Source organism: Etheostoma spectabile, chromosome 11, assembly GCF_008692095.1.
Source record: "Etheostoma spectabile isolate EspeVRDwgs_2016 chromosome 11, UIUC_Espe_1.0, whole genome shotgun sequence".
NCBI lineage: Eukaryota > Metazoa > Chordata > Actinopteri > Perciformes > Percidae > Etheostoma > Etheostoma spectabile.
The window spans coordinates 6,765,413-6,793,006 of NC_045743.1; the positions used below are offsets into that span (position 1 = coordinate 6,765,413).

The 27,594-nt window shown below is 40.1% G+C and overlaps 1 protein-coding gene across 1 annotated transcript; it reads left to right on the forward strand.

Annotated features, from left to right (window-relative positions):
• Window positions 1-681: 681 nt before the first annotated feature.
• Window positions 682-6,383, forward strand: LOC116697944 (atypical chemokine receptor 3). Its single transcript, XM_032529591.1, has 2 exons — window positions 682-874; window positions 3,865-6,383. The coding sequence occupies exon 2, from the start codon at window positions 3,936-3,938 to the stop codon at window positions 5,070-5,072; it is 1,137 nt and encodes a 378-aa protein (XP_032385482.1). The 5' UTR covers window positions 682-874; window positions 3,865-3,935; the 3' UTR covers window positions 5,073-6,383.
• The last annotated feature ends 21,211 nt before the right edge of the window (window positions 6,384-27,594 follow it).

Genomic DNA, 27,594 nt, shown 5'->3' on the forward strand with positions numbered 1-27,594 from the left:
GTATAAACATCAGGCCACTTACGTTATTTGCACTACAAAGAGTGTATATGTTTATTATTTATTTTTGCTATAGTGCTTAACAAGCATTATTTAATTTTGCGCAGTTGTGGCCTGTTGAGGGGCAATAAATATCAAAAGTTCCAAAACATCAATGCTGTTATTTGTATCGATCCAGTAGACATAATATCTACATACATGACCTTTTATTGGAGGCCAGTCTCACTTTGTCCCACAGCAACATTAAAGTTACTAGTTACTTTTATAATTTGTAACTGAGTATCTAATTTAGTTACATTTTGGAATAAGTAACTATAACTGTAACTAATTACTTTTCAAAAGTAACTTGCCCAACACTGGTCTTACTTGACAGTAACTTTAAAAAAAATAAAAAATGTTTATACATCACATACATTACGTATGGTACATTGATAATAATATAGAATATTGTCTTACTTGCTCTGTACTTACTCTATACTTGCAGTTACCTACGTGTCATGTAAACACGTGCTTGAAGTAACACATATAATGTACAGCAATGTTGATAATGTTATTTATGTATCGTAAGCAGGAAATTCCACGAGCTTTTATTCTTCTCCTTGGCCGAAACTCGACGAGCTGTTGCTGTTAATTGAACGCTTGAGGCGATGCCATGTTGATACGCATAGCTGTTAGGACCAGCCTTGGAGGCGTAGCTCCTCGGAGTATCAGCAAGTGCAGAACAAGGAACAGACTCAGATTCATTTAAGGAGGCGGAGGGTTGCGCACACAAGTTTACCACAGTGGAGTTGAAGTTATCCTTTATCCCCAAAAACGAGAAAACACATCTCTTCTTTTAAAGAGGATACTTCAGCGGGGGAGCAGGAATCCAAAACAGGTAAGCTGCTTTTATGACCTCATTTCTAACATTTAGAAATCCCAGAGATGCTCGATACCTGCGATATATGCTATATGTACATGCTATATCAACACACACACACACACACACAACACACACACACACACACACACACCACACACACACACAAAAACACACACACACACACACACACACACACCACACACACACCACACACAACTGTGTGGGGCAGTATATGTGCTGAGCAATACTGAAACTGTAACTTATAGGTATATCAAGAATTATATTTATATATTATGACAAGATTATCTTGTGGTTCTTCATCTTCTCAGCCTGCCTCTATGCTGTTTATCTGCCTCCCCGTTTAAAGACGAGTTACTGTAAACCCAACGGATACCTGATAAGAGAAGTTTGTTTCTAGCCTGATAAAAATCAACAATGACAACAATGACATTGTGTTTGCCGTCAGCAGCAGTCTGGGAGCTTTCGCTACTTGTGCGTAATGACGCACAACAAGGTAGCACTTGTACTGGTAACCTACACGCGGGAACCTAATGTCTGTCTTAAAAGACAAAAATGTTATCCTCCCAAACTTAAGCCTGTTGACAGAGACTGACAGGAGCAACTTCTGACAAACACGCTGCACCTGCACCATTCTTGTCGGCAGTATTAGCACATGAACATCGCCTTCAATCGCTTTTATTTGCTATGTATTGAATAACAAAAGACCTGTCCAGGTCATTTGAAACTGGATGCTCGCGAGCTGAAAAGAGGGGAAACACACACGCACACGCACACACACACACACACACACACACACACACCACACACACACACACACACACACACACACACACACACACACAGAGAGAGAGAGAGAGAGGGAGGAGAGGAGAGAGAGAGAGAGAGAGAGAGACAGAGAGACAGAGAGATGTGCTACATGTGCTGTCTGTTATCTGATGGTCTGTGGGTGTTAAAGGTTAATTAGCTTGAAGCCTGTGTGGCTACCTGGCACCTCCAGGTATTTTCCATATAATATAAGAGAATTAGACAGAGACCATTGTGAGGGATTATCTCAGTGTAGCAAATCCTTCTATTAGAATCAGTAGCACTCCCCAGTGTCTCAAAATAATTGAACGTATAATTACATGTCAGATTTCTGACATTTCTTGAAACTGTTGTCACAGGCAGTGGTGGAACATCTACTAAGTAGAGGTAGCGATACTTATTTAGGTATGCAACAATTGAGCATTATTAGCAGGTTAATCCATTACAGGTAGGAGTCCTGCATTCAAAACGTTGAAGTGTAGAATATGTATTCATTTGGCTCATTTTCCCATGTCAGGAGTGGGTGATAAGCACTAAAACCCATATCACAGTGTATGGAATGTTGTATTGCAGTACGTTGTTTAACTGTTTGATAAAATAACCAAATGGAGCGTCTGTTTTGGCTAATTCCGTGAAGAAGAAATTTGCAACAATCACATGCAAAAAAACAATAATGCGAATACATAGAAATATATTTCAATAAACAGTCCAGCTCATCAACATGTAAACAGTATTTTGATGTTGCAGCTGGTGGAGTTTATTTTAAATACCTTGCATACTTTTGGGTATTCTTTTACACGCTAATCATATGCCTTTTGTATAAAATTTGAACCTGCAAAAAACCTGGTAAATTTAGTTATGTAAGTACAGTATATGTGGTGGATTTAAAAGTACAATATTATCTTCTGAAATGTGGTGGAGTAGAAATGCAAAGTATTATAAAAATTGAAATACGAAAGTAAACTGATCACATGTACCATAACAGACATAACACACACTAGACAGCTGCACATCTTAATATGTTCCAGGTGTCCTAGTATATAGTTTTACTTTGCCTTTTTCTTTCATCATTCTCTGTGACTTTGTGCCAGTTATCCTGTGTATCTCCTTCTCAGACAGATGTCTGACGCGGTCACATTTCACTGCTTTCCGGCGTGCTGTGTCACCCAGTGGTCGGTGACCCTCGTTTTAACCTTGGTCGGACCATTTTGCAGGCGTCAAGCCACCCGCTGATCTCTGCACACAATTCACTCTGTGGGCGTACAAGTCAGCCAGGGGCAACAGCGGGGTTAAGCCACTCGTGTTCTGGTTTGGATCTATTACCTTTCACCTCTGATCTTTCACACTGTGGCAGGCTGCCAGTTAAGGAAGCTAAGAAAGACATCACAGCACATAATTAGGAGTGCAGGCCATGCAGGGTTTCAGTGGCACTTAAGTATCGAAAAAATATCATCATGTTATTGGTATGCCAAGCTGCTCTAGACTACTGCCTCTGTGATCTTGCATATTGCTTCAGTCACCTCACTCATAGCATTAATGTACCCTGTATTTGAAATTGTTTGCATGTGTTCCCATGTTATAAGATTCAGATGTTTTAAAATGACGTATTCAGGGCTATGAGCAGCATTTGTTTTGATCACCAGGGTGGTGACAGCTCTTCACTCACCCTCTCCCTCAAGAGCACAAGAGAAACATGGGATTTTTTTACTATAACAAGCAAGTGAAAGAAAAACATTCTTTAAAATGGCATCAGGTTTCCCATCTTGACCAATGCTTTATCTTGGAATTTACGGAACGCTCCGGAAATACACTCTGTTTGGATTTCTCGATCCCATTTCCTTATGTCTAATCTGCACTCTGTGCTAGTGGAGCCTATGTAAACGTTTATTGTACTGCCCCCTGACTGCACATCAATCACAGAGAACGCCGACGTTTGTGACACTGCAACAGAGCGCCTCTATTAACTCACGAAAGCAGTGTTTTAACAAGTTAACCACATTAAGATTCTTCAGGATCTAGTGGCATACCACAATTGGCTTTATGTTTTATTAGCTCATGCTTTATGAACAGAAAATTGCTTCCTAAATAGGAGGCCAGCAGTTAACGTTTAGTTGTTGGACCTTCATCCAGATAAATGTATGCTGCAAGAAATGAAATGATGAGTTGTCTTGTTTTTACAGGTTCTATCCCAGTCATAAGTGGTGTGTGTGTTACCTCCCAGTGGTCTGTGGTCCTCTCCCAGTGCTGAAAAATGAGTCTGAGCACCAGTGATCTGGAGGAACTTTGGGAGTCGTTCGGGGACCTCAACTTCTCAGAAGCCTTTAGCAACATAACCAGTGTGGATTCAATGGTGTGTGCCACGGCTTTTAACCGCAACGCTCTGCTCTACTCCATGTGTGTCCTCTACACTTTTATCTTCATTGTCGGTCTTGCTGCTAACGCTCTGGTCCTCTGGGTAAACATCCGCGCACAAAGAGACTCCACCCCTCGCCATGAGACACACATGTACATCGCCCATCTGGCAGTCGCAGACCTATGTGTGTGCGCCACCCTGCCTGTGTGGGTGAGCTCGCTAGCCCAGCACGGCCACTGGCCCTTCGGTGAGGTGGCGTGTAAACTCACACACCTTCTCTTCTCCGTCAACCTCTTCGGCAGCATCTTCTTCCTTGCCTGCATGAGCGTTGACCGCTACCTAAGCGTGACACAGCAGGGAGACAACGAGGGAGGGGCGCGCAGGAAGCTAATCCGCCGTGGAGCTTGTGTAGCGGTGTGGCTTCTGGCTCTGGTTGCCTCCCTGCCAGACACCTACTTCCTGCGTACTGTGAAGTCAGCACATGGGGACACCATGCTGTGCAGGCCTGTGTATCCGGGTGAAAACCCTAGGGAATGGATGGTGGGCGTGCAGCTGAGCTTCATCCTGCTGGGCTTTATTCTTCCCTTCCCCGTCATTGCAGTGTTCTACGCCCTGCTCGCCAGAGCTTTTACCCGCTCCTCTTCTTCTTCACCCTCTTCCACAGTGGAGCAGGAGCGTCGTGTAAGCCGCAGGGTGATCCTGGCATACATCGTGGTGTTTCTGGGCTGCTGGGGGCCCTACCATGGTGTCCTTTTGGTTGATGCCTTGTCTCAGCTGGGCCTGGTGCGTCTGACCTGTGGCCTGGAGAATGTGATCTACGTGGCCTTACACCTCACCCAGTGCCTGTCCTTGCTCCACTGCTGTTTCAACCCCATCCTCTACAACTTCATCAACAGAAACTACCGCTATGACCTCATGAAGGCCTTCATCTTTAAATACTCCACAAGGACAGGCTTGGCACGCCTCATTGATGCTTCCAACATGTCAGAGACTGAGTACTCTGCTGTAGCTGTAGACAACCCACCACAGATTTGAAATGTACAAAACTCAAATAGCATTTCTGGAACACTGTTTCTAAATCTTCATGACTATAATGCAATACAAATGTATGTTACAACTATGTTATTTGTTCTTATCAGAATTTGTCCACACTCAGCATTCTTTGTACAGACATCTGCTTGAGTCATGTAGAAAAGCTTGAAGACAGGCTAATGCCAACGTTGACGAACCAATTTAAAAGCACTTAGAAAGCAGTTGTATTATAACAGTTGATGCTGAAATCATATGGATATTGTCACTCATTTGTAAAGCCAAATCAGTGGCTTTAAGTGTGTAAAATCATTGTGTGTATGTGTGTGTGTGTGTGTGTTGGTGTGTTTGTTGTGCATAATCTGACAGGCTTTGGATATTGATAGTGTCAGCAAAGTAATATAGTTAATCTTTTTATTATTAAGTTGTATTTATATACTGTATATTTGAACGGTTTTGCCTCTTTCATGTTGTAAATCAAAGTCTTCACACACTGACATTGTTCAGTGCTTCACTTCATACAATGCTGCTTTTTCATTTTAGTTGAGCCACTGACTGGCTCAGTGTTTTAGTCCTGCTGTCTCATTGGTAATCACAACCTCATCAGTTGAATTCTACAGACAAATTATTTAAATACATTTTGAGTCTGTCCTGCAACTCAGGTTTGTAAATGAACTAAAAAAAAAAGAGTTTTCTGTGTTGCATAGTTTGAGGAATAGTTTTTTTGGACAATTTGCTACAAGTTAGATACCACTCTCATGTCTTTACACTAAATATTAAGCTATAGCCAGCTGCTGATAAGCTCAGCTTGTGTGGTTCTGTCCGAAGACAAACAAAAACATATGTGTACAAGCACCTCCAAAGCACACTTAATACCACGTTAAATTTGTTTGTTTACAAAAAACAACTTTTTGGGAGGAGAATTATGTGCGACATTATATCTTAGCTGGACACATATACTTTCTGTGGTTTATGCACCTAACTAAGCTAAGATAATCCCATGCTGGCTTTAGCTTCATATTTAGCGTACAGTCATGAGAGTGGCACTGTATTGACCTCCTCATCTACTGTAACTCTTTACAAGAAAGCAAATAAGCATATTTTCCAATATTCAAACTGTTCCTTTGAAGAAAGCCAAGGTGTTCCAATATTTCCAAGCATTGTCTGGAGGCTTCAACTGGGACCACTGAGCTCATAGAACAGAAAGATGTAGCTCCTGTGTATTCTGAAATGTACAGTTTTACGTAATATACTGTCACTATATTAAACAAATTTTAATGACCAAATAACATGAATAAAAAGCTTCATTACTTCCAAGTAAGCAGCAGCTGTGGTGTGTAACAAGTGTTGTAAAATGGACCAAACAACAAAAAGAAAACCATCACAGCATGTGTGTTTGTGTGAGTGTGTGTGTGTGCGTGTGCCACAGCTTGACAACAAAGAGATGACGTTTTATGTGTCATAAACATTGAGTTATACAGTTTACTCACTGTCCCTGTTGTAGGAAGCAACATATTCTTTTAATATGCTGACATAGAGCACATTGTGTCATGTGATTGGTTACACATGTATGCTTTTACACTGAAAAGATTTCATGTTGCGTATACAAAAGATCGGAGAAACAAACATGTATCTACAAGAAGGCATTCCTTTGTTATAGTAATGTGTAACATGTGTGTTGTGGTATTAAATACAGAGAAAATGTTTTTGCTTCAGTTTCTTTGGATCTCACAACTCACTGTCCTCCATGCACCAAGATTCCTAAAATAATGTGTTTTAACTGAAAAGCTCCAATGGGTTTTGGAAATGCTTTCACTGCTTCATTTGAGGCATTGAATTCATACATAACAAACAAACTCATCCAGCTGTAACATAACATCACTTTGTGTGGTTTCTCCCAGCAGTCACTGCACTGAACTCAATTCATGGTTCAGCTAGGCTTTAGTTTGACAGTGAATTCCCATTTTTCAGTTATTATTACACCAAACTTCTTTCAGACAGCAAAAGAAGAAAGTGATTTTACTCCTTCCAATTTAAAGGCACAGTCTGCCTTTTTACCATGAGGGTCAGATGAGAAGATTTAAATGTGGGCAAGGTAAGACAAGGAAAACATATTTACAGTATTTAACACATGTCATACCCAAAGGCATACCAATGTGCTTTACACATTATTTAAAGATTAAAGATTAATAAGAAATAATCAAATGCACACAGAATACAAACAGAAAAGGAATTAAAAGCAATGGTGAAAAAGGTGGGCCCACCATAGATTTGAAAATCTAATAACCATTGTCTCAAGTCTTAGCTCTTCTGACAATTATTTCCACATTTGAGCAGCAGAGAAGCTAAAGGCACCTTTGGCGCGTTTAGTTTTTTAGACCTGAGAGGGCTGCCCGGTTCGTACTGGGTCAGGAGATCTTATAAGTATCTTGGACCTACACAGTTCATTGAACATTGAAAAAATGAGTTGAAGTTGATTCAGTGAGAAATGTAGTTTTGTAGTTAGAATTATGATCTCATTTAGTGAGAGAAGAACACTTCAGCTCCAACAAAACGGACAATATGTCTCCAACAGTTAAGAAGGATGTGTGGGTACATTCAATTACTCATGTGAATTTGCTCTTTGTTGCACCTCCAAATGTGCTCTTGCAGAATTATCACAGGGGGATGACAACATATGCATCCGTTTTGCTCCTTAACCCCAGAACTTGACCTAGTCTCCTGCAGGAGGGACAACACCCTGCTCCTGTTATCCTCAAGATACGTGACAACCCTCCCGCCATTTGAAAAAAACTTCAGGTACCCTCTTCCCCCTTCTCCCTTGGGGTGGAATGAGCTCAATGAGGAAGACCATCTTGGTGGCCAAGGACCAGACCACCATGTCAGGGCGGAGGGATGTGGTGAGATCACTGGGAGATCTCCCTGCAGAAGGTCAACAGCCATTTTTGCATGAGGAGAGAAGTGTTGCAGCTTCTTCCATTGTTCCCTGCTGAGGAAATTGATACAATTTTACTGAAGAGACACTATCATTTGTGTCCTTGCAATAAGAAGTAGAACTGTCAAAAATATTACTGAGTCCACAAGTGACACTTTTCACTTTTTCTTGTTTGCATGCCTGATCATTTTAACATCTGAAAACTATTTCTAGATTTTTTTTCCTCTTGCCTATTTCCAGTGTGTTGGCCTCCTGTTTCAGTATCTGGTCCCGTCGCCAGCTGTAGTGCCCTTGAGGTAGTACAGCCTTGCTGACAGGATGTGTTGAAGGCTTGCACTGACAAGCGAGGGGCAGGTCAGCCCTCCTCTTTGCTGAACCAGGCAGGCCAGGGTGTTGTAGGTTACTCTGATGAGGAAGCTGTGTAGGGATTTCCAAATGTCACACCAAGGGATTGATCTGCTGATAATACCTTTCTTCCCTGTGACACTTCCTTGATCTTGCAATGCTCCCGGTGTGTGTCACCTCTCCCACAACCAGGCAGGCTCTCCCTTCATCCTCTATTTTCATGTTTCAATGATTTTTTTTGTCTGACCTGAGCCCCGTCAATCTCATCCTGATGCTGCAGCCTGCTGGGGCTTGTTCCAGGTCAGTGAACTTCCACCAACTAACTCACCAAACAAGATGACTTGTGTAATTTTAACTGTTTAATTTTGTGTAATGTTACTGGAAGGCAGATTGTTTAGTTTTTGACAAAGTGAGGTCCAGATTAACCCACACTCAGGCCTAAGGCAAAAAGTGAGCTGTGAGCCCCTGTTACAATACAACTCCAACAACTGCTAACACTTCGGTTGGAGATTCAGGTGTGTTATGCTAGTGGTGGTTAATGTAGCTTTGAGCCACAAGCCTCAAGCAGAGATGAGAAGCATACTACAAATATCTCGTAAAGTCACTTCTTTAAAACTGCACACTTCCAGATTTTTTTAATTTTCAAACTTGTGGTTTTCAGCCCCAACTGACTCCAATTCATCAGCTTTTATGTCAGCTTTTATTCATCAGCCCCCTCTGGAGCCACTAAAGGCTTGATATAAATGTTCTCACATATACAGATGTACTCCTTAAAGACCAGTAAACAGAATTGTGTAATGTGTAAAATCAATTGAGTTCCCCTTTAAAACCCACCCCATACCGGTTCATATTAATCAATGCATCAAAGTACCACAAACTAATTGCCAACCTTGGGGCTTTGGGGCCCTGGAGAGTCTGGGGCCCTGGGGCAGTTGGTAATCCAGCTTTAGACAGAGTTTGTTACTATGTGTCTTTATGCTACAAGCTAAAAATACTGTAAAGCAGTATCAAATACATACAAAAGCCAATTCTGAGTATGCCTGCAAGCAAATGTATTTTCCCAAATGTCAGACACCACACATGCACACACACACATACACACATACACATACACACACACACACACTGAAATTGGACTTTTACATGGAATAGCAATTTTAATTATAATTTCATATCAGACCAAATCTCACCATACAGTAGATGTTCAGGTTCTGCCGTCATGTCTGAATACACTGTGAATTACAGCGTGTAACAAACTTTTCTGCTGCTCCACATAGACGGCCTCTGTTTTACTTGGCAAGCACATATGCTGTGAAGGGCTTTGTTTCCTTTTACAGTTTGCCAGTTATGATTCTCCTCTGTTCCCATTATACGTTGCTTATACAGGACGTGTCAAACATACTGTAGGCCTACTACTGAGCCACAAGCACTCTTCTGTGTGCAAAATGTAAAAACACAGCAGTAAACTCTATGCTTCCATCATAACACTACTTCTAAGACAGTCTTACTGTTTGCTGTTTTTGTTTTCACTATCTGGGAGGCCAACAGTAATATAAATCTCTCCTCTCCAAACCAAAGGAAATGTTTACAGTGAAATGTGTGAGATTTCAAAAGCACAGTAGTCCAGAACTGTTTACTGAAATCATCCAGAGATGACTCAATCCTGGCTTTTCTTACACCTGGTTCATGTGTGAGTTACAGCACATTCTTAATGCAGCCATCTGCTTTAATGTGATTTAGAATGCAAAGGAAATTAATTTAGGGAGAGTAACAGCACACTACTAAGCTATACCTTATGCTGAGGAGAGATAACAAGAATAAATTTGGAAACAGGGAGGAGGTGCAGAGGTGGAAAGTAAGTTAGAATAACGGGACTTTTTAATGTTCTTTACTGGAGAGGTACACTTTGAAAATGTACTAAGCACACTCATATTGCACAGTGAAGGCTAAATGTACACGTAATGTGCATGCATGTGTGCAAATGTAATGTAAACTAACTTCATAATATTTTTGGCCCATTTCCAAGTTTTTAGTATAAGTTCAATTTCCAATCAAGTCGGTACTGGTTTTGCTCCGTCTGGCAGGAATTCCACATGAGGACTTGTGGCAAATAAAAGGTCTTGAATTATTAATAAAGTAGAAGAGGAAAGCAGCAGCTGCCTGTGCTAAAGTGGGTTTTTTGGTGTGGATCTAAAAAAGTCAGAAGATACGGTTAGTTTAGCACTCCATGACTCCACTCGTGTCAGGAGAGGAGGACAAGTGCTAGGGCCAGATGTCGGACAGATGTTTAGTCAAAGGGAAAAGGAAAAAATTAGAGTTGAAAGACCATCCTGAACTTGGATCAAACAACACAGGGTTTTGGAGAGCAAATGGACCATGCCCACTATAGTTTCTGTTTCAGACAAGGAGAAACAATCTGAACAGTCCTGCAGCTAAAATTCTTAAATTAAAAATGGTTGGATCAACCAAATTATAATAAAACATTATTCCTCACTTAGCAATTTCTCTTACTGTAAAAAGCAAAACCCTATGTATGGCTAAAAAACATAGATTGGTTATTATAATCAGATTGCATGGCCTAATTATGTATCACAGCTGGTTCCTTGTGGAATGCACCTCTACAACTCTTATTGGTGGTCAAAACACAGATCAGACGGAGCATCTTAAAATAAGCTTCACATGTACCATGAATAATGGGTTGTGAGCTTCTTTCCTATTACCTACCACCCAATGCCTGATAAGGCTCAACCCCTCATAAACCATCCAATGGCTTATTGTCAGTGTGAAAGCTATAATATCTTCCAGGTCCACAAATGTAACTGTATAGGCAGGACACACATGGCTTTGAAGGATTGATATCCGGGGGGTCGGGAGGGGGGGGCTGATTTACATCGCACTCCGTGCCGAGCTACAGATCCGGTGTTTAGACATCACCTAATTCATCCACCATGCCATCGGCTTTAAGAGCTGTAATGTGCAACTTTAAGTTCGCCCTCCACTCCATCAGCTCAGCGGCATGCGCGTGTCAGAGCCACTGATGAAACTTCAGAGACGTGTCAGAGAAGAGACGGCAGCTGTTTTAGCGCTTATAGTGGCACACAAATCCACATTTGCCTGTGTTGTGGTTCAAATATCTCTCACACATTTCCAAAGCACCCAGTAATGTGTTTAGAGTTTTAGTGCGTAGTTTCTGTCGACCCAATGAGGAATTCTAAGTAACAACAACAAAAACTGTCGGTGCATCCACATAATACAAGCCTTCCGTGCTCACACACACTCACCCCTCCTCCATGCAGTTGCTAGCAGCCAAGGAGGACACGCAGGACTACAAAAACATCATGGACTCTTCAGAAGAGGTAATTATCTTCACTCGAGTTGCTGCCAGGGAAAGTCCCCGGGCGACACAATCTTCTGACCACAGCCATACTGAGAAATACACAGAGAGAGTTTTGTGGAGCTAATAGTCGTAATTACCTTTGTACAACTCATTTGGCAATACCTTGAATGTAACCAACGTTTATTAAATTGAAAAGGTTGCGCTTTAAGTGTTATTTAAACTAATCAATCTTCTTTTCATATTTAGTAATTTATGTCTCTTGTGTGGATAATGAGAATGGATTATAACACACATCACATCCATTACACAAATAACTTATGCTACACCCAAAGAGCTCAAAAAGCCTTGCTTTAGTTCCGTTTTGTTTTGTTTATCTTAGTGTTTTACTCTGTCAAATCACTATTTTTTCCTAGATGCATTATGAATGACTTACCCAGAGCACTTTGAGACTGCCTGCAGGTAATGATATCTTATTTTGGCTCCTGGGAGAGAATCAAGGTGTTGGCACACTTTTATCTCAACTGACAGTGTGTCTTAACAGTGAAAGCTAAAATCAAAAGTAGGATTTATGTGCTCTTCTGAAGTGACAAAAAACAATAACTTTTGTCTGTGTGTGATGTTTTGTCTGTGGTGGTGATTGAACAGACGAATGTCCTCCTTTGGTTCCTGTCTGGGGTCAGGCTCTGGCTTTTGACAGAAAAAAACACGCTGTTTAGTCAAACATACAGGCGTCCCAGTCAAGTCAACATGACATCACTGCACCAGAACTCAGTTTAATAAGCTTCATAAACTTGCAGTTGCCTCCTTAGTCTTCCTTCTCGCCCCCCCCCCCCCCCCACCCCCAACTAACAGAGCTCTTAGATATAATATTCAATTCAATTTTCAATTCAATTTTATTTAAATAAATTCAAAACAAAAATTATCTGGGGCACTTTACAAGAAACCCAATTTTCAAAAACCCCAAAATTTTATAGTTTCCTCCAGCAACCCAACAGGGCGACGTGGCGGGGAAAAACTTCCTTTTAGCAAACCCCCGGGTCAACCCGGGTCGGGGTAGGGGGTGTCTGACGGCCTTTGGGGGTTAGAATAAAGATGGCAAAAACAAAAAAAAAAAAAATTGTATTGTAGCAGTTTTTGTGGGGTTCATGGCTAGAAACGCTGGCAGCTTTCAAGCACGCAGGAGTGCGGACGAGCGGACTAGCAGGACGTAGGGGCCCCACGTGTGTTGAATGGCATCACGAAGTGGCGGAACCCGGGCCTCCCTTAAAATTTTTCGGTTCTAAGGGGGGGGGGGAAAAAAGGGGAAATAAACCCGGGAAGACCCCAAATGGGGTTGAAAGACGGGCCCCGGGGACTCAGAAAATGGAAAAGAGGGAAAGGACCAAAATAAAAATAGTGAAAAAATTCAAAACCAAAAGCAGGTAAAAAGTCCACCCCCCAGAACATAAACCCAGGGGGGGCCCAAAACCCCCCAGTATTTTATGAAGTTTTTGAAAATTTGGTATATACCCCCTAAAAAATTGTCTATCCCCTAAACTTTAAAAAAAAGAAACTTCCCTATCAAAAAGGGGAAAAGGGGTTTTCCCCCCCCCAAAAGGGAAACCCGGTTCCCGGGGGAAACTGACCCTGGGTCCGTTTTTTTTTTAAGTTTGGAACCCGTCCCTATTTGGGAGCTAGCCCTCCCAGGGGAAGGTATTTTCCCTTTTTAAAAAAGATGGGCCTGCCAGAAAGTTTTGTGGGGGGAAAAAAAAGGTTTTAAATTCTTTTTAAAAATTTACGGGAAAGCCAATGCGAGAAGCTAAACGGAGAAACGGATTCTTTCCGGGTTCCTGTAGAACCCCCGGGCAGCATTCGGTCATGTAGGTTTTTATGGTTTTTTTTCGAGCAGCTGATAAAAAATTGCAGTAATAACCTGAAGTAACAATGCATGGGCTATTTTTCTGATCATTTAGCGGTATTCCCGATTTTTGCAATATTACTAGGGGGAAAAAAGGGGATCCTTGAAATTTGGGTTTAAATGGGAAATTTAAAGGGCAGCCCGATCAAAAATGACTCCCAAAATTCTTCCGTTGCTGACCCGGGTGTGCCATCCAGAGAAACTTATCTTTGGAAGTGGGGCAAAGGTCTGGGTCCGAGGCAATAAAATTTAGTTTTATCGGGGTTTAACATTTGAAATTACGGTCATCCCAGTTTAAATCTTGAAGGGCACGTTGAATTATTTAAATGATTTGTTTCATCCGGCTTGATTTTAAAATATTTGAATCATCGCATAAAAATGAAAATTATGGAGTGTTTCCTAATAATACTGGCCCAAAGGAAGATAATAAAGTGAACAGGTTGGGGCCGGCCAGTTTGGGGGGGCCCAATAAAAATTTTTGGGGTGACAGGGATTCTCGTTAACATTAACAATGGATCGATCTAAAATAACTTAAACCCCTTTGAGGTCCCTTTAATGCCCAATTTAAATGTTCCTCTCGTAAAGAATTTAATGGGGCAATGGTTCCAAATGCAGCGCTAAGATCTAAAACACAATAAAAATTTAATCCTTTGTCTGAAGCAATAGGGGGGCTTGTAATTTTTACAAGGCTTCTCGTGCTAAGACTCTAAATCCTGACTGAAATCCTCAAATGCTGTTGTATGCAGAAGCACACAGGGTTTTGGGGACTGCTTTTCAAAAATTTAGAGAGAAAAGGAAGGGTTGGATAAGTTCTATTGGGTAAAACATCTGGATCAGGGTTTTGGGTTTTTTAGAAAGGTTTAATTTTCGCTACTTTAAAATGTGTGTACATACCCGTTAAAAAAGACAAAAAATTTTATTTTTATGAAAGGGTTTATAAAGGTAAAATTTTTTAAGTAGCCTTCGGATGGTCTAGAGCAGGTTGATGGGTTAGATAAAATAATTTAATAAAATTTTAAAAAATCAAGGAAGCAAAGCAGTCAAAACTGTATCTGGTTTTTTCAGCGTTTCTAAGGTTCCTGAGTTTAAGATATCAGTGCCAGAAAGGGGTCTTTGGGAATTTTTTTCTAATATTTAAAATTTTATATTTAAGAATCATAAAATTTTTTCTACAAAACTATGGAATACTTTGGTCGTAGAGCGGACCTTTGTTTGCCTGGCTATACTGAAAAGCCCGGGGTTTTCCATTTTCCCCCTATCAAGCGAGTAGTCGCGTCTGGGATTACGGAGGGCCCCCCTATACGTTTTAAAACACTTTTCCAGTTTAAACGAGAATTTTTCCCGTTTGGTGGAGCGCCGATTTCTCAAATTTCCCCCATATTTTGCTTTAAATTTTCGGTTTTTGGTTTACCATGGGCAACCTTCTTTTTTTATTTCTTTTTTTTTAAGGGCAACGGTTGATCCGTCAGCCGCGCCTTCAAAAAAAATGACGATTTTGGGGGGATATAGCTGGGTCCTCCGTTTTTTTGGGGGCTTGGGGAATGAATTAAAAGCTAAACGGAACGTTTCCTAAATTTGCTCAGCACTATCAGATAGACTCTTGTATAGGTGTTTGCCAACGGCGGAAGTCAAAAATCCCCCGCTTAGGGGGCCCCGGGATGCATTAAATACGGCCGGCTTTGCTAAATTTTACGTTTCTCAAATGGAGCGCCCATAAACCCAAATTTTGGGTTTTAGCGGGGGGTTGCTGGTGGGGAAAATCTGTTAGAACGCTAACAGGCGGGTGGCGGTCCGACGCCTTGGAAAGTTTACGACTGTCTTTTCCCTCGTCCTCGCACAGTAACCCAGCCACTAGGGCCTGGCTGCTCCGGAGTTCGCGGGAACTACCAGGCTAAAATCCCCGGCTCAGGCCGGCCCGTGCTGAAATACGGGGGGGGGTTAGCTACAGTACTGACGACTGATCTGTCATGGTGCGGATCCGGACTTCTAACTTACTAAGCCTCGCCTCCCGTCCAAAAATAACTACAAAATTGTTACACACGCCATACCGCTAAAGGATGGCAGGAGTAACAAACATCTCACACCCGAGCAGGAGAAAGTCGGAGAGGGGGGCCCACATAACTAACTGCTAAGCTAAAGTCATTAGCAGCTAAGCTAAAGTAAAGGGAGCGTTAGCTACCAAGCGTTAAAACAGCTTTATTTAACAAAAGTCGCTAAAAAATGAGAAGATATGTGAGTGCTTAGGGAGAACTGCTATAGAATAAGTGTTTAGCGGACAGTTAGCCGCTGTAATAGCAAATCTAACAAACGAACTGGTATGTCGTGAGCAGCAGAGCAAACCAAAACGCAACCAACACACAGGCACAGGAAAAGGAAATGAGCAGGGCCCCTTACCGTAATTACCGTATGCCAGTATAGCTCCCCTATAATATATAGTAGTGTATAGTTTTTCACTATAAACAATAGTTTTAAATTGTCTTTAGAAGACTATAAAACTATGTACTTTAGGGTGAAACTCTAAATCTAACTGAAACATGGAAATCCCCCAAAGTCAGCAGTGTTCACAAATTAATGCAGCTCACACAAAAACAATTCTGTTTTTCTGCATTCTGAAAGTCTCATTATAATCACTGAAAAATAATAAATAAACAATAAAATTGAGCACATGCCAAAACCCACTTACTGTATTCACCACAGAATATAAAACTATACAGAGCATGTTGCCAAAGATGTAATTCATCTTATTTGAGTTCTGGCATTAAATTATTAAACGTCATTAGAACATCTGAATTCTTAAACATACTCCATGTAAAGCAATATCCCCAAGTCGGTTTTCTCCCAAAAAGTCATGTGAGAAACAAAGAAAAAGAGATGGCATGAACTAATAATTGTAAGTTGACCCTACATGCTCATTCTGACTCCATTACAGGGTCAAGGAGGTGAACATATACACTATTCTTTTATAATGCTTTGTTTTAGCTATTGACTCAAATGTCTTTTAGGGTTTTAGTTCCTACAGAAAGAACAAAGATCCATACTAAAACAATGGTCTCTCCTGCCAACAGTCTCCTAGAAATTATGGTACATTTATATACTATGAAATTGTTTTCTCAATTAAGTTTTGTAGGGAAACGTGTTTTCTGCCTGGACTGTATCCCCTGGTAATGTTTTTTCTATAGTATTGGAAGCTATATATTTCCAATAAGTAACAGAATCCCTTTCGTTACGGTTAGGAAAAGATTAACACGTAAACAGGCTGTGTCTTGTCCTTCAAGTCACATTGACTTTTTAAATATTGACATGATCTGTCCCTAATCTTAACCAAGAGCTGTGAGCTTCTATAGATATACACATTACCATGAAAAAACTTAAGTTGCTTTGAATGGATATTGCATTGCAAGAGCAGATGTTATAGGGAAAACAAATGAAATATGTTGTCACTAAACCACCATGACACCTATGAATTTTTTTGTGTTTAGACAGTATAGCTGCAGTTGCGGTTACATTTCATTTCTTCATTGTTACCCATAAGCTATTCACATTATTCACAGAGCCTCTATTGTATATACAGAATCTTAGTTCAACAATTAATGTCACTGATGATGCGCCAGTGTTTGTGTCTGTCTGTCATCAAAAGGAAAAGAAAAACATCTCTGTCTCTTTCATCCTCTATTTCAATTTTCTTTTTTTTGGATAGCAGGGCAGATAGATCTCTGCATAGTATCATTTTACAGGGACTTTTTCTCAACATGACACACAGACACACAATTCACACCCTGAGGTGAAAATGAATGTCTGTACGTCATTCAACAACCACCTCGGAGCGTCTTGGCTTTAACAAGAGGAACTCATAATCCTCCACAACATCCCAGTAACTTACGCAGGAGTAAAACTTCCACTGCTACACTGGAACAATCTCAACTCTTTCTTCATCATGTTGTTATGGTTCTACGTTCACTCTTTCTCAAGCTACCCCACACACCATGCAGCCTGCTGTGATAAGAAGGAATTCAAAATGAGCGTGCATAAATGCACCCGCACAAACAAGATGAACTACATTTGACTGTTTCCAATACAAACCAACTTTGTAACTGAAACTGAAACTTCTGCATCTCATTGTGGATGAGGTTGGACTCGATACAATAACCTCAAAACCCAACTGATTGAGGTTTCTGTAATCCTTCTCTGTGTATGAAAAAGCTAAGTTTCCCTGCCACTGTTTTCCTAAGCTTGGTTTCACAAGGCTCAGTCAACTTTTGTGTGGCTTGACAAATGAGTTTGTGAAACAGCTCCTGAGAAATAAAACAAAATCGCAGTGAGATGAATAGGGGAGGAAGTTGTAGTTTCCGGGTGTGGGTGAGGGTGAGGGTGGTTTGGGTGGGGAAGCCAAGAACTGACACGCCCAATGTCTGTGTGTGTGACACCAAATCTCAGCATTCACTCACACAATTGACCAAATGAAAACATGTCACAGACTGTGTTTTCCCTCTGGCCTTTAGTTATGAATAGACTATTTCTGTGTGAAATACTGGGTTTGTCCTCTTCTGTCCCACTTCTGCCCATGCAGTTGTTTTGAGTCAACGTTGTAATCATTGAAGCTATTTCATTTTGATTTTGAACACTAAAATATCTAATAGCCCCACTATTTGATGTAAGTTTACGTTACATAATTGTCTACAACTGCTAGGTGCAGTTGATCAACAAATTCAAGTTATATTGCAGCTGTAAAATAAGAAACAATTCACTGGCATCTGCAGCCAAGAACTTTCACTCAACACAAAAACTAACCTACAGCAGAGATTTTTTTGCAGCATCTTGTCTCAGTGTAACAAAATGTATGATCTTGATCATTTGCAGACCCATCCAATTAGGTTACCATAGTAACCTGGAACATCAAAGGACCATAATTTAGGAATTATGTCAAAAATGTACTGTAAGTCTTTTTGTCAGATTTTCTTATTTATGTGGAAACTCCCTTAATTAAAATGAAGACCATTTGAAAAAAGACCAAAAAAAAGGGAAGAAATATGACTAAGGAACATAATTTATTTTGGTGCACTTTCATGTTGAGGTCTTTTGACTTGCTTCTTGGCACATGCAAGATGCACACCAATCTTACACTGGGCAAACAGCCAAATAAAGATTCAAACTAAACCTCACACTAAACTTATAGATGCAAAATAAGTCTACATTATTATCACATATCTGTTGTTAATATCCTGTTTAGCATCAGAACGTAAACATTGTCCCTGTGCGCATGTTAGCATGCTGATGTTAGCATTTAACCTCAACCTCAAAGCATGGCTGTAGCCTATAGGCTTTTTTTAACAATGATCTATGGGGGGATTCTTCATCAAAAGCTGTCCGCACAGAAGAAGAATAGGAATATTAGTAAATCAATAGTCAAGATGCCGGCTACAGCACTTACCTGTAAAAAACAAAGGCCCATTGTTCACCTTCATACAGAAGTATTCTGACTGGTTCTGTCGGGAATCACCTTCCACGCATCATACATTAAACCGTGAAAAGTGGTAGGTTCTCTGAGTTTTTTAGTAAACTCCTGTCTGTGTTGCAGACTGATGAATGAACATTTCTATTGAGGTCGATATGTCATAAGTAAGGCTGCAACCCAAACTGGGCTTTCTATTCTGGCCTTGCACTTGGTATATGGTTGGTAATTCTATAGTAGCAGTGGGGGCTTTGAACAAACACAAGTTTTGGGAGGAGGCATGCGTAGGTGTGTGTTTCACCACTCTCTGCTACAGTATTAAATAGCTTTTCTTCACATACCTGTCACCTTGTAATCAATAATACTAGAATAACACCTGAAACACAACAGCCATCAGTAACCTGTCACTCATTCACACCCAAACATACCCACACATGCACACATACTCAAAAACGTCTATCATCCATAACTGTGTGGTAGCTGCTCAGACAGGCACTCATATGAACACTCAGCTCCAGAGCTTCCAGGCATCATCCATCACCTCGGCCCACCAGAGGGGGTCCATGGCAGGGACACACACAAGCAGCAAACCTGATCCACACCAGGCCACAGACTGGTCACACACAGACCTTTCTCTGGGGGTGGTCAAAAAAAAACACACATAAAAACACAGGTCGCCTACAAGCACACACAGGTGCCCCATTACATTGCTCCAAGCTTTAAAAACACTTCACCTCTCTGTCATTACACTTTGTAATTACTTTCAGATTCATATCATTAATTAAATCCTCATATATTTTCCCACTAGGCCTTCTTTCCACTGGACCTTTCCCTCCTGTTTCTCCTGCTAGGCGGATTATTCGGTGTGTAGAAATAGTCCTGAGTAGGTGGCTTTGTAATGGAAACACTGACATACAGATTTCAAAGGCTCAGCCCGTTTCTTTCAAATTCTTTACACATTAATCAAGACTTAATGTGCATCTCTGCACATTGTGTGTGCGCTGCTTTGAGCAAATGTAAAATGTGCAACCGTGATTGCCTGTCTGGAAATGTGTGTGTCCATGTCATGCCAGGGGGTGAAAACATATGGCAGCGCAGTTTACACTTTCTCACAAGGGCAGGGTCAGTAAATGCTCTAGGTAGGCTTAAAAATGTTTAAACAAATAGCTCAATCAACAGATTTTTGTGCTTCCATGCAACCCGTTCATTCACAAGTTAAGGTGTAACAGCTGAAAGTAATGAAAACGTAATTCAATACAGCGGTAAAAGTGTTCATAACTTATAGTTCTGAGTACAATTGTCAAGTCATAAAAAAATGTTCTTAGAATCAGGTTTGCTCTGAAGGACAAAGTTAAGGGGTGGTTTAAATTGGCTATGAGCTAATTTATTAGTTTATGTACCATTTGTTTGAGTCTCTGTCATTAGCTTAAACATTTTTTTTTATATTTTACCTTTCTGTTCTATTGGGTTCCTCTATGTTCTCTGTTCTGCTGCAAAATGGTTACAGAGCATTCTAAATGCGATCAGGGCCAATGAAGCCCAAAGCAAAGAGGAAGTCAGTTAATCAAATGTTCACTTACCAGGTCAGCTCTCCCCTTTCAACCAAGTCTTTCACAACACTGCGTTGTAGGGCCCTGTCTCCTATCTAACCTCCATGGCTTTTGGGGCTCTAACATTTGGTGTAAAATGAATAATGGGTGTATGCTCTTGTATCTAAGTGTGTTTTCCTGTTACAGTGTTACAGTGCAAGGTGAATGTGACATAAACAGATTGACAGTTTGGGTTCAAGAATAAGTTGCCGTGGATCCTCAGCATTGACTCATTTCATTATGGTCAGGGAGTCAGCAGGGTCCTGACATAGCTGCCATGTGCTGCCTGAAAAAAACTCACTCCCATGAGCAAAAATGCTGAGTATCATGATTCTAAACATATAAATCATCACATAATTGTATCTGTTTGTGTTGTGTATATTTGTGCCTGGTTACATACTGTTTTGTGGTTACTGTGTAGTTTTCCACCATGAGTCACAGCCAAGAATTGTCAGAGTCAGCTACATTACATGCTTTTTTATTCAATGCTATACATATATATATATATATATATATATATATGTATATATATATTAATCGCACATCTCTGGAGAAACTAGGGGTTAGGCTCAGGGACACGTTGGTTGATGTATCGCAGTGGGAATCAAACCTGAGTCTCCCACACCAAAGACATGTGTCTTATCTACTGCGCCATCACTACCCATAAATGTCCAAATTCTGAAATCTGTGGTGATGAAAGTGGTGTCAGAGAATTGTGTACATGGTGAAATATGGAAATAACCCAACTTGGCCTCTGGAGAGTCATAACATTGCTCAGACACATACAGGCCTCACAGAGGACTTCTTATGAGAAACATACTGTATATTGGTTGATTTGTGTCATCTGACTGTATCTGGGCAGCTGTGTTGACATCTTTAAACTGAGTTAAATTACAGATTTAAGCTGTAAACACGACATTGACATGTTATCCCCTTTCAGCAAGTAAACAGAGGTCTATTTACACATCCAGGAGACATGAGAAGCATTAGCATCAATTTGGAGTTGTGTTCTAAACACCTGAAGAAGGCATGTCCAATATTTACTCACGGGAATAGTGAACTAAAAAGGTAAAGTTTCAGACCGGAAATTATGCTAAAACACCCCAAAGAGCTGAGGGGAAGGGCAGTTGGGTTACAAATCTAAGTGGGTTTATCTCCCTGTCACATTACACATTGTTATTTGATCATTTGTTATTCTAAAAATATTAATCATAGAAGTTTTACATAGTAAATATTTTGTTCTCAAATTAATCAATTTGTTATTGCCAAGTGATCTTGTCCTAATAGACAGCAGGAAAGCTATGAGGCAAAAAGGGGAAATAACATAGTGTTCACTATAACCCGCAATGACATCTGGACATGATATCTACTGCCGCTGCTCAGGAATGACGCAGAAGGAAAACAAAAAGTCCCACCCTTCCGAACCATGTCTCCATTCACCTGATCTTTGCCATCACTGAATATCTCAAACTATTATGGAAAATTTCACACACCCTTATGAAGTGAAGGTGATATTGATTGTAGTGTACATTTACCCATAATCATTTGGGCAACACAGCTGGAGACAGTTCTGGAGAGACATTATGATGTTGCCAAGGCATTAACATGAATCACTTCTGGTTTTTCCGGTGTTATTTTTAAGATGCTATTCAAACGTTTCTTTTCTCCTTTGTCTGCAAGTAATGCGATTCTCCCACCGGCCACTAACATAATCATTGCAGCAGTTATCCTATTCCTTTATGCATTCATGGGTTTGTTGAAGATTATATTCGGCCCCTGTTTTACACAAAGGATTTGATATGGATCTGGGTACACTGTGAAACAAACCCATGCAAGCAGGCACATGCAAAATTGCACACATTATTTTTACTTTCATTAATAATTTAGGAACCTGTGAAAAATATGTGAACTACTTAAAAATGGAAATCTTTTAATAGTGATGTGGACTCATTGCCCTAAACAATGCAGAGAAACACTAAAAATAAAGATGAAGATTCCAGATTTAGTGTGGTTGAACTTTCCCTCACCTCCAGAGGACGGGCAGGGACACAGCAGAAAAAACAGAGAGCGGGCCAGGGGAAATTCCTGCCAGGGATCCATGAGTGTCTTAATACCACAGGAATGCACAAGTGAAATTTACATGAATGTCATGACAACTACAGATAAGCAGCAAGATAAACCTGGGCCTTCCCAAGCAGAATTGTGGTTGTTATTGCTGCTGTTACTGTTTGTTATTATTTGTAAATGAAAAGCTGCAGACATATCAGCACATGTTTTCAGTTTTATCACATTGTTAAATAAAGACTTGACCTTGTAAAAGCTCTTTTTGTTGTTGTTTGTTTACAGCAACAAGCTTTTAAGGAATCATCCCCGAACGTGTGTGGTCTCCGAGACTTGTAATTACGTTGACATACGTAGAAACATCAAAACAAAATGAAAATAACATCAATCTTGTCATCTAATTTCTCATAAGAAAGCAAACAAGATCTATTATCAAAACAAAGGAGTATTTTTTTAGATAACAAACTACATTCCATACCATACGGAATATTCCAGTAATTTAGGTTCAAACAAGGATAAAAGGTAAAGGTACAGCAAATTTAACATTTACAAATTTGGCATGTCTATCTTTCTCTTACATTAAATCAAAGAAATAGTTTTGGAAATATGTTAGAGAAAGAACGTGATGTACTAATTAGTGAGCTTGTTTCCAGTATTCATGCTAAGCTAACAGGCTGCCTTTTTCGTTGCTTCATGTTTACCACGAAGAAGACACTGATATCAATCTTCTCACGGAAGCAAAAAGATGTTATTTCCCAAAATGTCAAACTATTCCTTAAAATAACAGCAGTCATCTCACAAAGAAGATTGCAATTTTTCAGTAATATTAAAGTACAGCATTTACAACTTAATTTACGATTTTCACAAATGCCTAATCCTAATTTTACACACTTTATTAAATAAAAGTACATTGTACATGCAGTAAAAGTAAATTTTTGGACAAAGTTATTACCGTCTTCTTTGCAGCTCACAATTTAAAATGTTGGGCAAAAAAGCAAACGTCAAGCTGTCGTTGCAAACAAAAACATAATCTTCAAGTCGCATGGTTACTATAATTAATAAGTTACCCACAGAACTGGTTATTTTACTCAAGGGAAATCCACCCTGATGAAGCAACGTTTTTTTTCAGTTCTCCGGTGCTAGATCTTACATAACCCAGTGAGGGAACACCCTGTCTAAACAACAACATTGATTTGTTATATCGCCGAACTAAATTGGTGGTTGGATCTCCTCCAAAACTGACAAGGGTTTCTATTTATCTTTCAGATAGTTTCTGCATTAGTGAGAGAAAGATTTGTCAAGACTTGTGTGGATTTGTACTGCACAACTCCCTATCGTGCCTCTGTTCGTATTGATGGAGTAGTTCGTGAAATCTGTTGGCAGAGGGCCCATTGATCCTTGCTCCTTAATTGTGATCCATATTTTCTGTATTCTCTTTTTCTCTCTCAATGCTGTGGAATGGTTCCTAGCACAGAAGATAAGTACTGTCCTATATGGAACTGCTTAGGCTTCAAGAAACTGAAAGAGGCCAGGTTAAATCCTCTATTTATTATCTCTAAAAGATATTCAACTTTGACACTACAAATAACATCATCACTCCAAAACATTTTAACGCAATGCTGTGAACTTACTCAAAACACAATGGCCTGTACCAACATAACAGTTTCTTACTCTCTTTTCTCATCAGATGAGAAGGGCAGTACTGTGTAGCAGAGTCCATTATAAGCTGTTATACATGCTGGCTATCTGCCAGGCCCCTCTGGTAAGCCACTCAAAGAGGCCAGCGCCAGCCAAAGCCTGAAGCGTTCCCATGCCAAACAAAAAACACATCACTAAAGTCAATATTAGCCTTTCACGCAGCCAACCAGCAGCAGGAAAAACAGAATACCAGAAGCAAAAATACCTCAAAGGATATCTAAAAGCTGAATGAAAACAGTCAGATAGTAGCAAAGCTGCAACAATTGAATCTGGAGTTTGGTGAAGTGCTCTCATAGGGGACGTCTGTGTGTCTCCGGGGGGCTGTAACCCATCACACTCCTGCTCTCACTTCCGTCCATTCTCTGTGTGAGGTTAATTGGATAGCGGGATGTACAGTATGTGTAAGTCTTCAGAGTCAATCACACAGGCCTTTGATGGAAGCAATTTCCCCTGATAAAGGCACTCACATGTTTCACTGCCAAGATTGAAGACATAAACAGTGACATCCATGATAAATGTCACATCATTAAATATTGAGGCTTGATTGTTTTTGGGACAATATACTATTGTTTGATAAATGTCACCCATTGTGTTAAGCCATGGCCTCTCTTGTAAAAGAGATCTTGATCCCAATTAGATCACACGATTAAATCAAGGTTATAATAAACAAAGGTAAATCTAGAGAGAAAACCACTGGCCTTTTATTTGGAAAACCTGACATTTAGTGTCGTTGGCTGAAGTGCCTTAGCATTAAATGCATCAGAAATACCCTGATATTCTCCACGGTTGGTGAGTTGTCTGCCTGCCTGAGAAAAGTACACCACCAAGCAACAAGATTAAACACTTTTTTTGGGGACTTTTCCTGTAGTTTTCCTTACTTGCCTTTTAGTTGCACTTCTAATACAATATAATAATACTATACTCACTCAGTCATTCACATACACGGATGCTAATCAAACATGCTAAACATTGTGTTAACTTCTTCCAGTTGGAACTTTCAGTTGTGTTCATCATCAGTAATGACAACCTTATGTGTAACTCTTTCTTTGATATCCTACATATTGTAAACATTTGTGATTTTGTCCACTGCTTTATTGTGGTGGATTATTTTTCCTTCAGTAATTAGTTATTTTAAGGTTGGTTATTTGGTTTTTAACTTTTCAAGGTCTAAATGTTAACCTTGCACCCTGCACCCTGCAGAGACTCATCCAGATCAAATCCTATAACAGGCCTGTTTTACCTTAAAGAATTAAAGAGAGAACATCATGGAGAGTTGGAGTTAATTTTGTATGTACGTAACTGCATCTGTGTGCATCCCAGATGCCAGTCAAAATCCCTTAACAACTCTTCGCTGAGGACAAGGATTATGGAGAATTTCTTGATACCGCTGGATTCTTATGCACTCTCCATAGTGGGTCCAACAGCTGTTGGAAACACCAGCTGGAGTCAGGAATCATACTCCCACGTGGATCATGTGAAAGTGGTATTTCACAATAAAGTTATTTGATCTAAAGGCAATGGACTAAAAGCAATGAACACTTTGTGCCAAATATTACACGTTTTCTTTTTCTCCACAGCTGATTAAAACTCTGCATCTGATGTTTGTGTTGTATTCTTAGCCACTACCAGGCGAGAGAATCCTCATGATTCACAGATCCGCCTGCACATACTGATCAGGCTGCTCTCTGAAGAATTTAGACACATTTGTAAGACTTTAAGACTGTGTCTATCATGTGTATCATATACGCATGTTTGAATTAATGCTAAAAAGTCGAAGAGAAATGTCTGATTTATGTTGGTTGATACTAGCTATTTAAAAACACATCTTAAAGCACAAGATTCCAAATACAGGATTAGTTTAAAGGAAAATGAAACAACTAGGATAACACATAACAAAAAAAATTACGTCTGATCTCAGATAAGCAATTTTATTAGAACTGGATTTTCCGTTTTCATAAACCAAACCACTGCACTCTAGGATCACATGTTGTGAGAACATATTGAATCTTGCTTTGTTGTTTTCAGCAGCCCCCTTCCATCCACAATCTTCAAATATTAAAGATTAAATCAGGTGGATTAGATTTTGTATGAAGTCGGGAGGTGAGCTTTGCTCACATAAACCTAGTGGGCTACTGGTATTATATCACCAAAAACATACTCTGAATAAATCTGTTTTTATTACATTACAACTAATATGTAATGTAATTTTAAAATGTCATCAGTGCTGCTGTGGTCACATTTCTGGCCCTTTGAAGTGACACTTTGTCCTCAATAAAGCTTTAAATTATGACTGGTGGAAGGGTCCATTTCTCCCTAGAGGGGGTTTCCGCATGCAATTGCTATTACATGCTGGCCACTAGTGGTCTGAAGTGTGCTGTGGTCAGGGTTCATAAAGTTGAAGTAATGTCAGAGAATACACACCATGACATAAAATGATTTAATGCTGTTTTAATAATTGACATAGAGCTACTTATTCTGATGACACTAACATCTTTGGACATGTAGCAAGACAGCATCTAACCACTTAAGTATGTTAGATGTTTAATGTTAAAGGCCACTTCACTGATTTCAAATTGTATGTAGGCTACTTCCATGTACTTTATGTACTTGTTGTAATTAAGTGACATAATGTATGGTATATTTACTTTTTTATACAACATACACTGAAAAACACCCTGCAATCACAGGCCAAGCAGCACAAATAAAGACCACCAATTTTGTTTTTTATGGTTCCAAAGTCTTAATTTACTGTGGTTAATGATTACAGGTCTGGGGGCCACAATGAGTCTTTGCAGCAACTGCATTTCCTGTGAGTGCACCATCATAATGAAAAGCCTTTCTACAACATCCACAGAGCATTACCAGCTATAATGGCCAAGACTTACTCACACTTGATTTGATGACTACTTTGTTAACCTATAAAGTAGCAGTTTACAGGATGCACAGACAGTCCTGCTGTGCTTTTTCCTACTAATCCTACTCTCCATCTTTATGGACATCTCAACTTCAAATACTCACCAAATCAAAGTTTGCGTGTTAAGGATCCATACTGAAGGCCTATGACCCACCCCCAAGAAAAGCAGGAAAACAAACTTGATTGGGAGCATTAACCTAGCAGAGGGAGGGAGCAGTCACCCCACCTTTCCCTTTCCACTCATGGACCCATAGAGCCCAGGAAAAGGGAGAGACTGCAAGGATACATGTCCTACACTCTCCT

What these genes read in the sequence shown, in the direction of transcription:
- LOC116697944 (XM_032529591.1), top strand. Translation starts at nt 3,936, where the DNA reads ATGAGTCTGAGCACCAGTGATCTGGAGGAACTTTGGGAGTCGTTCGGG.